Raw genomic sequence first — 12511 nt, forward strand, 5'->3', positions numbered from 1 at the left:
ATAACACAAAGTAAAATAACTACCTACCACTAAGTAAAGTAACTGTTCTTTATAGTGGGGTTCACTATAGACCAAGAACTCCCCTAGGTATTGGGGTCCGCATAGGCGGGTCCACCGTCACGGTAGGATGCGCAAACGATCTCGTGATACCCCTATAAAAACCACGACATCACTTTAGTTCAAAAGAGACAACAACGCCGTAACAGTTTCTAATGAAGTCATAAAACCAAGTATGCTTAACTTTTCTTAAGAAAACATAGAAGCAAAGATCTTGATTAATGATATTTGACCAAAGCCATCGTTATTGAATACAGAAGTTTTAAACTTACTTATTGTTTGTTAAAAAATAACGATAACACACGCTATGCAAGAAGAATAAACAACACATTTCATAGCTATCTAAAATGCTGTGTCCCGGTAATTACTGGCTCACTCACTCTTTTAAGAGTGACACATAAAAAAACAATATTGATAAGCTGGTGTAATACTTGAAGAGTATAAATATGTATTATTTTGATTACGCCCATCAGCGTCACTAATAAAATTTAACATTAATTTTAAACATTCTTTATGAGCTCATTAACGAAATTCGTGAATATACTCTACTTATAATAATTTATTGTTATTTAAACGACAGCGTGAATGGCAATGCCAAGTAATTAAGCTATTTCAGCACGTGAATTTATTATAAAATAAAACGAATGGTTGAAGTCAAGTTGAAATACAGCTGTATTAAAGTTTGAAACTTTGAATGTGCACATGGCTTTACCTTGAACTGGCCTTTAAAAGTCTAGAACGGACGTTTGTGATTTTCATTGAAATATTCAAAACACATAAGGATAGGATGATGTGTGCTTGTATATATTTAAATAATGTACACAATCAAACAAATGAATTTTGAAGCTAAAAAAATCACAAATATTGCACTATAGCATTATATTAAAGGTCACTTTGTATATTTATGAATTATCTTATATAATATAATAAAACATAACATACATTATCTGAATATAAGTTTTGAAGTATATAGTACAGAGTACAGTAAAAGCCTGTGAATATCCCACTGTTGGGCTAAGGCCTCCTCTCCTTTTTGAGGAGAAGGTTTGGAGCTTATTCCACCACGCTGCTCCAATGCGGGTTGGTGAAATACAGATGTGGCAGAATCTCAGTGAAATTAGACACATGCAGATTTCCTCACGATGTTTTCCTTCACCGTCAAGCGCGAGATGAATTATAAACACAAATTAAGCACATGAAAATCAGTGGTGCTTGCCCGGGTTTTAACCCACGATCATCGGTTAAGAATGCCGTGTTCTAGCCACTGGGCCACCTCGGCTTATATAATTATAGATCACTTCAACTGAAAAAGCTACTTCTACTTTGAATATAAACAATGACATATTATTGCATCCGGAGCGACTATGAATGAATAGCATATAGTGTATGAAGTTTTAATAACTATTGTGTTATCTATATCATTATATTATCATTGTTTATCTATATCAATCTATTATTGATAGACTTTACAAATAAAAGCACTCAACATCAGTCACGACGTCTGGTTACTTAATAACAATAACACTGTCTGAATTTAATTGTTTTTTTTTTTATAAAAATATAAAAAAACTACAGTGAAAATCAAGATGTTTCCAACATAACAATAAAATAAAAGTAGTTTTTCTAAACATTAAAAAAAAAAAGGTAACAATTGCTGTACAGGTGCGAAACCGATCCCGTGGCGCTCCTCGATAAGACGGAAAGGGTACCGCTGTTTTTTTACAGTCTTGTCTTGGACACCGGTGAGCCCCACATACCCCCCCCCCCCCCCACTGTTCCCGTGGGGGAAACGCGTGACGCGTTATTCCAGTGATAAAAAAAGGGTGCGATGGGCGTAAAATTTCATTAAAAGTCAAAATTTAGCTGAATTTAACTACAAAGTGTATATATTCAATATACAATATAAATCGCTTAAATTTTTTGTGTTACTTGTGTCACATGTTCTTTGACTCGTGTAGTGTACGTTTCACGTGCTTCGCACTCTTTTTAATTTATAATCACTGTAGTGCTCCCGTAAACAATGTTCCATCTTAATAATGAAGAATTGGTTGATTGTTGAAGGTTATTTGTTGATTTAATTACATTTTACTTCTCAAGTTTAGTTCAAATTATAGCTACTATTGAACATTGTAAATCAATTTAAATCTTGAAAAAAAATCGCGATAAAAATAAACGGATTAGACTTTGCTAGCGTGGACGTTGTTAACTCTTTTTGACTGTCTTCATAATAATAACTTTTATAATAATTCATAGATCGGTTTCGAGTTCAGTTTGATAAGATTGAAATAATAGTCTAAAAAGAGAATATATAAAAAAATAATATCAACGATATCGTTCTCCTCTCCGCCGCCGATCTCTGCTCCCTTATATAATAATATCCTGGGACATTATTCACACACGGCCATCTGATCCCAAATTATGATCTTGTACTATGGAAACGAAACCAGACAATTGATATACTACATATATTATTTTTCTTTTTTAAATAAATACTTATATAGATAGTTACATCAAGACTCAGGACAAACAGACATGTTAATGCACACAAATGTCTGTGTCGGTTGGGAATCGAACCACGCCAACCGGCTTGTCAAATATGGACTTTGCGTGTACACTTTGTTGCTGTATATGTATTAGTATATCAATATATATATTTATATTTCATTAATGGAATTCAATGTTTTTCTTTATTTTAATCCATATTAATTTATTGGTTTTCCTTAATTATAATTTAATAACCATCAATTTCCAATGTTTCATATCTTTCGTCTCGTGGGGGCAATATTTTTTTAATATTTTATATTTTGAGTAAAAACAGAAAATCTGTACTGACTCGTCAGTAGTATTATCATATGTAATGTAAACAATAATCTTTTGTGTAAATTCACTTCATTTATTTTATTGTACGTACACAATTAATCACGGTCAGGACCTCATCGATCGTACCTAGTTGTTTTTTTGAGAAATGCACTCCAATTGCGAAATTCCATGTAGTCGTACATATTTCGCATAATCGTACCATATCCCACAGGCACCGCGTTATCAAGTAGCAAATGAAAAAAGTGACGCGACTTTTTTGTCAGCCCGATCAGAATTTGACATTTATGTATGAAATTTGTAACGTCGGAATTTTATATTGAAATAATGGCTGCTGTGGTATATTTCGTATAAATCGATAACTTTTGTAAAATAACTACCAGTGATAAAAAAAATTAATGGGCGAAAAAACGTACATTATTTATTTATTTCGTATGTATAATTTACAACTTACGTATAAGCAGTTTTATGTGCAATTATATTTATAAGATGTCTCATTCATATACATACAAGTGAAAACAATGCAAAAACACTTTTTCCTTGAATTGCCATTTAAATTAAGAACGAAAATTTGCTCAAGTAAAATATTTTATTTTTATTTTTTATTTAATCAAAATATATGCAAATAAGTTTTATCAAGATCAGTATGAAATAATTTGCACTAATAAAACATACTTTATTTTCAATATATTTTATTATTACTCCCATGCGGACCATACATGGAATCATCGATCGCTATACAATATATTATTACCTACAAATTGTGAAGACCCGAAAGAATCTTAATTACATATTTCATCATATATATTTAATAACCTTTTATTTCTAAACTCGAAGAAATAAAAGGTTTTCAAATATATATGACGTCATCAAGGCCCCTCAGTTAAGTTCATTTGAGGGAATGCGTTGAAATTTTTCCTTTGAAGTAGATACTGCAAAAACAGGTTCTTTCAAGTTCGCATTAAGAGACAAATGCTACCTAACGACTGCTTCGAACAATTCAGTGCAAAGTTTAAATAGGCAGATCAGAGTTTTCTTTCTACTCGCTTATGTTTCTTGTTTTCGCAGAAAGATAATTGAAGTTAGATTTAAAATAATACCATTAAACGAAAACATTTTAAATGTTAAATGCATAATACAATATCGATACGAATGAAATAATAAATTTTATCAACATTAAAAAGTTCAAAGACGGAATTTTTAAGCAAAAAAATAGACCTTATCAAAAAGACACCCCTTTTTATACTAATGGTATGAAAAAAGGCGCGTTGTTCAAAAGATACAAGTGTAAATTATTTCACATAATGTGTAAACTTAAACAGTTTATTTTAATTATTCATATAATGCTATTTCGTTGGTATATTTTGTAAGCTTCTTCGTAAGCAAAACAAAATTAATCGCCAATATTCACATGATTCTATATTCAAAATTAATTAACGCTCATAACAATATTGAACATTTTCAGTTTTATAAATTTGTATAACCATAAAACCGGAATTAATTTTAAAGCAGTACTAGTAAATCAATTCCCACCGGGAGGTGTTATTGGGGCTATTTACGCAAGCTTTGCTCCTACAAATTATGCTTCATAGTTCATTAGGCATATATTCGCGTGAACGCTCCCGGCAAACTAAAGGATATTACCACGGCTTAATGCTAATTATGAAATGCTAATAACAGCCTTGAAAGGCCAGTTTTATTACCGCACCATACAGTATCGTGCGTTCTAAAAATAATTCACCTTTCTAAAATAGTCTATTTACATTTTCCTCACCATAAATGGTATGTTTAATGTGTTATGTTAGAAAATACATTATTTTCAATACCATCTTGTAACATAAGTAATCTCGAATTTTTTATTAAATTGAAATTCAAAATGTTCTTATACGAACATTATATAAGTATTATAAGTAATTTTTTATAATTTTTATTTCATATTATTATTATATTTTTTCAATATTTTTATCAAGTCAAGGGTCAAACGCTGGCCTATATGGGATAAAAAAAAAACAAACATTAAAATTTCTAAAAAGTAATAAATACGACGACGAATCGAAGACGGCTTTAAAAGTGAAAAATAATCGAGTGGATTTTTAATTAATCAAGTTTAATAAAATATAACTTATCCATTTAAACAAACATTGCATCAACATCTAATTATACTTTTTATTTTACGCGACGCTAATCAATTTTAAACATAGTCTGTGGAACATTTGAACTTATTAAGGTTAGTTTTAAACACGGGAAATGATTATTGCTTAATTATTTTGTAAATAATCTAAGTATTACGATTAAAAGTAAGATAGTAAGTTATAAATTAAAATAAACGTAAATTGTTTTCTTGTGTACTTCAATGTCAGTATTGTAATAATTCCGGATACTCAATTTTTTTTTTGTTTTAACTGTAGGTACATACATAGATATATTTTATATATCTCTACATAGATAGGTTTATATTTTAGTAAAACTAAATGAGGACTTATAAAATACGCATACTGAAATGGAAAATTATAATATAAGTCACGTAGCGTACTTATCTATCTTTGAATCTATCTATATACATAAAAATAAATAGTTGTATATTTGTCCTTCAGAATAAAAGTATTGTTTAGATCCTTATACTATCCGTGTGAAGCCGGAACGGGTAGCTAGCTATTATAATAAATATGATTGTAATCCTTCTGTAATTACCACATAAGAACTTGAAATTGCGAACGTATTTTATAAGGTAATGTCAATGATAAGACAATTTTTAAATTACAGATCGAAAGTAATTGCATTCTTCCAAATTATAAAAAATGAGCATTCACATGGATACATCCTATATTCATTTAATGAGTATAGGTTATAATGGTTATTGGTTATTATGATTTACGAGATACATATGTATATCGATCACAAAGTACTCATACTCAGAATCGGGGTACTTTTACTATTTATATTATATTTATTAAAAATGTCATTAATTTTTATATTTTTTTTCGACGATACTGACAAAGATTAATCCCAAAAATTTTTTTAAGTTCGATCAATATTCCAAATTTAAATTTATTATATAAACTTTTGTCCTTTTAGCTTTTATCATATTAACTCTAAACTATATAGTCAATTGAGTATTTGGTATCGTATACCAAAGCCATAAGTATTAATAGTCTATGTCTACACTATCGTTCGAGCCCTATCTGTTACCAATAACGACACGTCATATATTGAACCACTATAAGCTTTATTAGCTTTATAGAAACGTTTTTTGTGTAACGTTAAAGAATATAACGTTTGGTAAGTAACCTAACTTGTACCAAAGTGTAGTAATAAAGAAATCACTGAGCTTATTGCATTATTCTTCATAATACATAGAGTAGTTTGAAATGACAGACATTTATTGTACATCCTTGCTAATATCATAAATGTCAGTTTTTGTAATTTTTAAATCTGACAAACATTTAAAACAAAATAAGAAACCAAATACAACTCGAGGCATAGACGCACATATCTGTGGAGAAATTGAATTATAATTATATATACACACACATATATGGTAAAGGTGTGTTTGTTTGTTTTAACTACTTATTTATATTTATGATAAATTAACTGAAGGTGCTTACTTTTTCGTAATGCTAAATGTTGCTGCTGTTCTCGTATAAAATGAATATGTGAAATTAAGACTTAACTATTTAGGAATTTCATTTAATTTTAGGATTAAAATAATGTTAGTAAATCGACAGATATTAGGAAAGTATGCTCATGTCTTATTGTTTATTGAAATATATATAAAACTTGGACAACAATTGTAGAGACACGGATTTAAAGAAATAATATTAAACGTTCAATAGACTTCAATTTCATAAAAGCTGTCTAATTAGATTTAGTTTTACAGTCACGTTTTGCCAAATAAAAGCGCGCTAAAAGTTTTAGTACAAACGAATAGCCTTGTAGAAATCGTATTTTTTTAACTTATAAATTTTTATTAACTCAATTTGAAAGTTATTCTTACGTTTCCTTATAACAGCCAAATATTGAAAATGTCGTTTGTAGATACCTCGGGTTAGGTTGTGTTGTTTAAAAGGATGACTGTGTGTGTGTGTTCTTTCGCCTCGCGTATATTAAGGAATTGCACGACCTTACGGCTTTATCTTCTTCAGAGGAACGTGAGTGTGAATATTGACAATAGTAGCAGACCGAAGTTCCGGCTGGTCTTTCCAATTTCCAGATAGAATGACCAAATAAATTTTACCAGTCCGATCTGGGAATTAAATTCACATCAGTTAAATGCTGCCTTATATTAAATTAGACTAAAGAGGTTATTCATCTGATGCACGTTCTAATGAACGCCCACGGCTTTACCTATAAAAGTAATTTCGGAGATTATTATTTAAACAATGTTTTGTCTTCTTCTTTCGAATATCAAATGATGACAGAGTAAAAGCGCGAGTTAAATGAAGTCTGAACATCTGCTAAGCAATGTTTTTTTAAGTAAGGCCGTCATTTTTTTATTAAATAAGGCAAGTGAAGAACACAGAACAAATGGTAAGCAGACTATTTTATTGTATTTTAATTATCACAATGTTTAATTAAAAAATAACATATAATTATTGAATAAAGATTCATTTTTATTTTATACTGTACAGGTATTCTGAAAAGTGAAGAAAGCACTCTTATGTTCAACATGTTTAAGAGCACATGATTTCAATTACTACCAAGAGCAGAAATATTCAAGAAGAAATACTACATACCATACCATTAGCGTACACACACGCGTATCACACGTAAACAGGGACCAATCCTACTATTTTATTGCGGATACGATTCGATTCCGGTTCTATTCTTAACAAAATAAAACCTTAAATCGTAACTGAGAGCTAATTCTATTATTTTACAACAGGAACGGTACGTTTCCGATTCTGATTCGATTGCGATAAAGTGACAATTCGTTAGTAGAATTGGCCACCAGGTAAGCAAGGTATCTACTTTCACAAAAATCGCTCGCAACCAAGTTATAGGGTCAGCAAACGCAAACCAAAAATATAGAACAGGTACAGTCAGCCCCAGAAAGGCATAATAAAATATTTAACAATTTAATTTAAACAGTATTCGTTAATGTTAGCCAATCCCAATATAATGTTTACATTATTTTTATTGTTTTATATTAATAATTTAATATTCAAAATTATTTTTAATACAAAGTTATTGTAGGTTTATGAATCTAAATACATTCTGTTACTACATATAAGTTATTTATTTGTACCTAAGGCTCTGTAATATAATAATAATAATAGTATTCTGAGACATTTTTCACGCACGGCCATCTGATCCCAAATTAAGCTTGTACAAAGCATGTGCTATGGAAACCAGACAACTAAACAGAGAACAACAGACAAAAATACATACTTATACAGATAATTACACCCAATATAAATATACATATAATCCTATTGGTGATTCTAACAAAATAAAATAAATACTACACAATGACAATCAACCACAACATCATCTATTCGTAAGGTTTGATGTGAAATGTACGTTTTTGCATTCTTTATTGAGTATAAATACGATATTTTAATTAAGAAATAATAATAAGTATAATAATGGTTTTTTTTTAACTGATTGTACAACGTGCTATACATTTTTAATATACTAGGTAATCGCGTCGACTCCGTAAGGATACGAATTAAGGCTTACAATTAATACCGAGATATTTTAATATTAAATTTTGATAAAAAAACGTTATATTAATATTATAATATTAAGTTAATAAGCATAACAAAATATATATTTTTATCGAAATATTAAATTAAACACAAAATAAAAAATAAAATTTGATGTACAAAAAGTATTAAAAATTTCGACTACTTTATTTTATACTACTAAATTGTTGTACGTTGTTTGCTTCTTTTAAAGCATATGGATTTTAGTAACTATTTTTAAGAGGCACACATCGTGTGTACACGGTTTTTCTCTAACTAATAAGAATCATTAGTTTCGCGTTAGCGTTCTTTACAAAAACGCTCGATCGGAAGATTTCCTCTAGCTACGCTAACGTAATTACCTTCTGTCTAAGCTTGATTAGTTTCTAATTGAATATGCATTATTGAAATTATATATGTGCATATTGAAAGTGTGAGCTACCTTAAATTTGAAAATCGTATGTGTATCCGCAACGAATAAGCAGACAAATTTACTTACTATGTACTGATAGTTTAATTTACTTATATATATATGTCAATGTCCCACTCCTGGTCCAATGCCTCGTTTTTTTTTAGGATAAGGTTTGAAGCTTATTAAGCAAGCTTCAATGCTGTTTGGAGGATACATACGGTGGTATTTTCATGATGTTTTGTCATGAGTTTGAATATGAATTAATTATAACATAAATAATACACAAGTACATGAAATTTCTGACCTGTTCCCCGGATTTAAATGCGCAATCTTCTAAGATTCACGTGTCAATCCATCTCGGCTTGCATATATAATAAGGGTTTTTTTATTGTTTACATATGACAGACAAGATCACAGACGAATACGTTTACAAGAAAAGGTTAATTAAAAAAAGGTTTATTATTTACGAACTTAAAAGGTCAAGGTTAATACAAAACATCGATAAATAAAAGATTGACTTAACAGCTGCTTCTGACCTATTTCCATGCGGTCTACAAAAGGAGTAATTGAACATCTAAATCTAACTGAATCAATATATTCTTATGAAATTATATCAACGAATTGACAACTGTGATTGTCGTATTTTATCTAAATATTTAGGTAAGTTTATTTTCGTAAAACAATCGTTGACTGTCTCGCCTGTATTACTATACATGCTGGCTTATTAGGCTCATGATGCTGAAATCCTGCCTAGCAGAAGTTGCCGTTTGCATTTCGGAGTTAGAGTTCGAGAGCCTTGATATTAGTAATGTTTACACTCCCGTGCCTTGAAAACCAAGTAAAGCCGCCGATTCTACGTTAAAAATTAACTCTCAACGGTTGTGTCGAAGTTGTTGATTTAAAGAAATAGAGAGTACACTTGAGTTTGCGTGCACACTCATATACTATTATTATTATGACTTGTGCAGTCTGCTCTTAGCTAGGCAAACATAACATTTTAGTAAATTTTTAATTTAACGATAAATAGAATTGAAAATTAGTCAATATCAATCGATACGTTCAGTATGTTAAAATCTTTATTTTATTTTTTTAAATATGATTAAACTAGAGTATAATTTCGGCATTTTAGACACTGACTTAATTCTACAATTATAGAACAGTTTTAAACGAAAAACGACCCTTTCGTTCGTCGAATACTTTTTCCAGGGTATTGTCAAAAAATAGTTATTTTTTTGTATCGACACTAACGAATTCGTTGGATAGTAGTTCTAAAAATTGTATAATAAATGGCATCGTTTATTTCGGTGGAATCTGTTTATTGTCTTTTTAAAACAATATGATTTGACTATACATATTGGTTTCAATGCTAAGTTGGTGTTAAAAAAAGTCACTTTATTGTAAGTCATTTATTAATTAAAAGAACATGAAATTTAGCTTAAATCTAAAGCGGATAAAATTGCAACGCGCATTTTCTACAAAAATTGTATAAACTAAAACCTTCTCTGAAACGCTACATCTTCTAGAATAAGTTTTATTTATATTAGATTAGTATTTTTTTATAAGGCATTACAAAAAAAGTCTTCTCATTTATTACTATAGATAAATATCTCTTGCAAAATAAAAACGTATTGCTTCTATATCAATCAATCATAAATCACTTTTTTCACTTAACGCAACGGAGATTAGATTACTAGATTGATAAATTGTAATTATATTAAACTAATCTATATCTATAATAAATATTTAAAATAATACGCGACGCTCACTTTAGAACTAATTGAGTACATAATGCTTACATTTTGTATGAAGGTAAAAGTAATTAATTACTCAGTGTTTTACTTTAAAAAAAATGCAAAAACTGTTTCATACAACACAGAGATCGATTTGAGAATTTGATAATGAAACAAGAATATTTTTTATAACCGGTTGGATACGACAAATTTCGCTTAGAAGGAAGTTTTGACCAGTATTATTAGTTAGAATAGAAAATGATTTTAAATTAAATTATATAATACGAATATCCTCTTGAAGCAATCATATTTAGTTTATTGTTATTATTACTTAAAAATTGTATATATTATATAACTCATTATAATTTACTTATTAAGTAATACATTTATCTCCTGCTTGATTTCAAACATGACCAATGTACAATAAACTAAGAATTAAGTGGGGGGACCACGGAATCATCAACTCTATTTCGATAGTCATAGTTTGATAATTTAGTTTCTGTTTTAATAGTTATAAATTAACATAATCAAGGAAAAGGTATTATATACACTGTGCATAATTAAACATTATGACTCAGAAAATATATTAAATTGGTCCCGAATGAGACAAAACAATTTAATTTAAGTCGCGAGAAACAGTTCGACGGCAAGTGGTTGGAATTGTTATAAAATAGTTTGTTACATTTAAGGCAGATCAAGTGCTCGAAGTAAATAGTTTCCAATCAATTCTCATAGTTTTAATACATATTCTAGAAATAATACAATCCAATTGAAATAGTTTGAACATGTTACCTGCATTCGTTCTAAGAGTATTGTAAGAACTCTACAATAACAACTTCAAACGCTCTACAATAATATCGATAATATTCTAGTTTACGGTTGGAACAAATGATATGTTTCACGCGGTCAAATCACCTTTGTTTTGTCCTGCTCACATATACCATCTCACTCGCCATTAGCTTTGACAGTGACCGGCAAAGTTTTTTTATAAACTATTAACTATACAGTATGGATTTTGTCACATGTGCAACGTTTAAAAATTACAGAATAAAATATAATGAAATGATTCTTACAATCATATGCTAATTTAAGTACAAAGTGGCGATAACATTATCGGAGTTAGACGTAGAAAATGTATTATGTATGATATAATTCATCATAGGTAACTGACCGTCTCAGAAAAGGCGCTCTTTGGTCTCCTCGCTGGCGTCCCGTTCATCCTTCAGTTATTTTACAAAACGAATCAAAACAAAATCAGCCAATCGGATCGCACAAAACTTTTTCACGGACACTTGTGGAGTTCACTGTCAAACTTGAACATCCGAGCGATTTCGCAAATTTAACATATATCCTTGAAGGATCATTGGCATTCGTAAAACAGAGTGAAGTAAAGCGTAGGAACGCTGTTACACTTAATTTAATCGATGACTTCATGCAATTACTTGGTGATAAGTTATCGAAGAGTATTCGAGTGAAACCGTTCGTAAGCGCGCGCGGGCTCTTGCTCCGTTCGAATGAGACTGACTCGAATCGAGTTCGACGGTTCGTTTGCACTCGCTCTTCGGCCGGCTAGCGTTCCGGCTCACGCCATGCCTGCATTTTTTACACCGGACAATAGCCCAACATTTGGAGGTTATGTTTTGTAATGGTCCCTACCCTAACTTGGGATTCGTCGCGCCCTTTTTTGTAACATAGGTTTCTACTTACAGATAGGTCATTAACATATCAACTTGATATATTGACTACCGATTATCACATTGTTTACGTATAACTTAAGCATACAGTGATTCACTTAAGATGTTTACATTCTA

General features: G+C 30.1%; 1 protein-coding gene across 1 annotated transcript in view; it reads right to left on the reverse strand.

Annotated features, from left to right (window-relative positions):
- LOC126768633 (four and a half LIM domains protein 2) overlaps nt 1-12182 on the reverse strand; it is a 156659-nt gene extending 144477 nt beyond the window's left edge. Inside the window, exon 1 of the mRNA XM_050486840.1 lies at nt 11872-12182. Coding sequence (XP_050342797.1) covers nt 11872-11919 — 48 coding nt within the window. The 5' untranslated portion in view covers nt 11920-12182. The remainder of the gene's footprint in view (nt 1-11871) is intronic.
- Between the last annotated feature and the right edge of the window lie 329 nt (nt 12183-12511).

This window comes from Nymphalis io, chromosome 5, assembly GCF_905147045.1.
Source record: "Nymphalis io chromosome 5, ilAglIoxx1.1, whole genome shotgun sequence".
NCBI classification, from domain to species: domain Eukaryota; kingdom Metazoa; phylum Arthropoda; class Insecta; order Lepidoptera; family Nymphalidae; genus Nymphalis; species Nymphalis io.